General features: G+C 27.4%; 1 protein-coding gene across 1 annotated transcript; it reads left to right on the top strand.

The window, feature by feature from the left end:
• Positions 1-1,875: 1,875 nt before the first annotated feature.
• GLB2 (non-symbiotic hemoglobin class 2) lies at positions 1,876-3,616 on the top strand. The gene is given in 4 exon segments (NM_001247182.2): positions 1,876-2,022; positions 2,268-2,382; positions 3,115-3,231; positions 3,308-3,616. Coding segments are annotated over 4 exon segments (471 nt in total). The 5' UTR covers positions 1,876-1,927; the 3' UTR covers positions 3,452-3,616.
• The last annotated feature ends 305 nt before the right edge of the window (positions 3,617-3,921 follow it).

Raw genomic sequence — 3,921 nt, 5'->3', positions numbered from 1 at the left:
GGGTGTGTGTTTCCGTCTTTCTCCTCCTATTTTCTTACAGAACGTGACCCTATATTAAATTATATATTAATGAGACTTCATTATTCAAAAAATTTAATCATAAATATTTTAGAGCAGACATAGAATGATAATGATGATAACATTTTATAACAATTTCCATTTCTATTTCTATATATTTATTTAATAAATAATAACTTATAATTTTTAAAACTTCTATAATTAAAATTTAAAAATTATATGCGTTCAGGCTTATTTTAATATTCTATCAAACGCATACGTCACATCAAATAACTGATATCAATAGCATTTCCCTATACTTAATTTAAGAATTCTATTATAAATATATGAAGCATTATTTTTATGAACAAATTCTATTATTATATAAAAGAGCGAAGAGTTTGACTGATCTCATCATTTACTTAATGAAAATCAAAACAAACAATATTATTCGTAATTATATAATAAAGATAGGGTTAAAAAAAAAGTATATTTTACTTCATATATTATATGCTATAAAATTAATATAATATTTAAGATATTATTTGATACAAGAAATAAGAGATAATTTCATATCGTTCAGTTTAACCTTCCTAGTTTTGCCAGATGCGGCAGACCCTCCAGCAGGCTCAATCTCAATTATCATTCTTAATACTTCCATGAGCTTGTACTCTTAAGGAAATGACGATTTTCTCGATCATTACTTCAAGGGTAAATTTTTTAAAAATTTTGAACTTGTTATTTAGATTTTTCAAAAAAATTCCATGATTTACTTTGTCATTTCAGCTCTCGTGAATCCTCCATTCTTGCATGATTTGTCATCTCTCACCTATATGTCCAAAATTGATTGAGATGTCAACGCTTTTGCTTGGTGTTGGATTGGGTTGAATTACAATTCGTCGTTGCAATTCAATATTAACCTTTGATCTGATACCACATTATCATCAACTTAGACTTTTATTAAAAGCATTATGAGACACTTCACAATTCGCTAGTGAACTTATTACCATCTACTAAATTTAAGTAAATCATTTTGACATTAGATTTCTAAATCTAGCAAATGTTAAATTAAAGAAAAGTACAAGAAAATCGTTAAAAAAAAATTATATTGCTCACTGCTAAAAATATTGATTTTGATGTCTCTACAAATTTATTTATGAATGTCTCTTTTATTTATAATACTCATTTGAGGGCAAAAATGAAAATAATTTTTTAAATCTGTCATATTTATAAGTTAGTCCTATCTTTAGAATTATCTACCGTTCTAGACAAAATTTCAAAGCACCTTCCGTATAAATTTAAAAAATGGTAGCATTACATATTTCATCTAAGGACTAGTCTACTTCCTAGGTATCCCTTTCACAAAGACAGCTTTGTGCTATGTTCCACCTAATAAGTGTGGTAATGATATTGCGAGGATCATCACATACAACATATAAATAAGCTATGTGTAATAATTTTAGAAATAATAGTTTTGCCTTTGATTGTTCTCCGGCCTCTTAATACTTTTACATAAATAAAAATTAACATCGTATTATTTGAATGTTGGAAGTCAAATAATTTTTTTATAGACCTTCACTTTATATATATTTGTAATTATATAAATTTTATTTTAAAAAAATTAAAAAATTCAATATTCAACTTCACAATCAAAATTAAAAAATTAACTCCCCCACCCCCACCACACCCAATGTGAATGGAGACAAAGAAAATGATATAATTGTATATCTCTATCTTTGACAAATGTTCAAAGAATCATATCTTATGAGCAAAGGTGTGACGTAGTGGTTCTTATATTTGTTAATTGTTTGTATATTTCCTTTTCTTTTTGCCTTTTTTTTTTTTATAAAAAGATAACTAAACAGTTGTACAAGTATAAATAGTTAAGGATGCTTTACTAAAGTATAGAAATAAGAGAATATCATACAAGATGGGGTTCACAGATAAACAAGAAGCTTTGGTGAGAGATTCATGGGAATTCATGAAGCAAGACATTCCTCAACTTAGTCTTCGTTTCTTCTCATTGTAAGTAATGTTATTTGCTTTCAACTTTTTGTTTAACATATACCTAACTAGACGTACAGTGACAAATCCAAAATTTAGAGTCATTCAATTATGAGGATCTATATAGTAAATTTTGTGGATTTAATAGCGTGCATCTAGTCTAGATCTGCTTGTAAAACAAGTGTAAATATAGGGTCATGTCATATCTACATTTAAATCTTTTAATTTTTCCCCTAGCTAATTGGGATTCAAATATTAATTGGTAGGATCCTGGAGATAGCACCAGTAGCAAAGAACATGTTCTCATTCTTGAAGGACTCTGATGAACTTCCTGAGAATAATCCCAAGCTTAGAGCTCATGCTGTTAAGGTTTTCAAGATGGTTAGTTACTACTAACTCATATTTCCCTTCATTGTTGTGGATTTATTCTTAGTATAAACTTTCTTAGTTGCACAGACTCTTTACATTTTCTTTTTGTCCAATATTATTTATTCACTATTGACTTAACACATTAAATAATTGATATAATATTATTACATTATTCTTTAAATATATTAAACTTAATGTTTTGAAAAATATATTATATATGAATAGTATTTAATTGTAAGGATAAAATGTACGGGAAAAAAAAATAAATATATTTCTTGATCTAGACAAATACTGTTGGACAATTATTTTTGATATATAATAGACAAGAAAAAATAGATAGATAATACTACTTTTAGCTAATCCTATACGCACCTTTAATATTTTTAAAAAAATCCTAACAACATAAGATGTATACAACAATCTCAACACCACTCTCCATACCTCATATTTGCGAACTGCAAATTTAACGATAAGGAACGCGGCATGCACATGATCTCTACTTGTCTTCTTATACACGTGACTTTGACTATTTATTTTTTTCTTATTTGGAATTTTCTTACGAGTTTAACTTATTATTCTGACACTCTTTACATAATTATTTATAATAAATATTGTTCTAAATAGGGGTATTCATCGTTTGAGTAAAGAACGATCTAAATTAAAAAATTAAATTAAATAGTAATAATTTTTTTGTCATATTGTGAAAAATGATAATCTTAATTAAATTGATTATTTTATGAGAAGACATGTGAATCAGCAATTCAGCTTCGAGAAAAGGGAGAAGTGGTGGTAGGTGAGACTACTCTCAAGTACTTGGGATCCATCCATCTTCAGAAACGAGTTGCTGACCCTCATTTTGAGGTATCTAATTTATTTTGTTTTATATTAGTTAATCACTTTTTTCTTTTTACGATAAATGAATGAGTTTGGATTGTAGGTAGTAAAAGAAGCATTGTTGAGAACAGTGAAAGAAGCAACGGGAAATAAATGGAAGGATGAGATGAAAGAAGCATGGAGTGAAGCATATGACCAATTAGCTTCTGCCATCAAAGCCGAGATGCACGCTGAGGCTGCTGCCTAATTGTCTTTTATTAATGTGTGTCATGCTGCCTATCCCTATATTCCCTTATTTCCATTCCCTAAATCAACTGGAAGTGTGTGTTTGATGAAAATGGAACATATAATTTATAATGAAAATAAAATTGGGATTTAGATATTGACTTCACAAGATACAAAGTAATTAAAACAATCAATTCATTCATTATATTATCATCAATAGAAAAGCACAAAAAATCATATGCTTAGACTTGTAAAGGAAAGCAATCAAGTCTCACGATCACTTATTATATATATTATTAATAAAATATATATGTATTCTTTATCAATAACCTAATCTATTTATGTAATATGATTATGATTATATCAAATACTTCATCTGTCCTTATTTACTTGTCTACTTTTTACTTCATATATCTATTAAGAAAATAATAATTGACATATTGAATTTATCACTTTTACTGTTACTAATCGATAAAGTTTCAAAATCAATTT

The sequence above is a fragment of the Solanum lycopersicum genome, chromosome 3 (assembly GCF_036512215.1).
Source record: "Solanum lycopersicum chromosome 3, SLM_r2.1".
Taxonomy (NCBI): domain Eukaryota; kingdom Viridiplantae; phylum Streptophyta; class Magnoliopsida; order Solanales; family Solanaceae; genus Solanum; species Solanum lycopersicum.
This window is presented reverse-complemented; position numbering and strand designations above follow the sequence as displayed.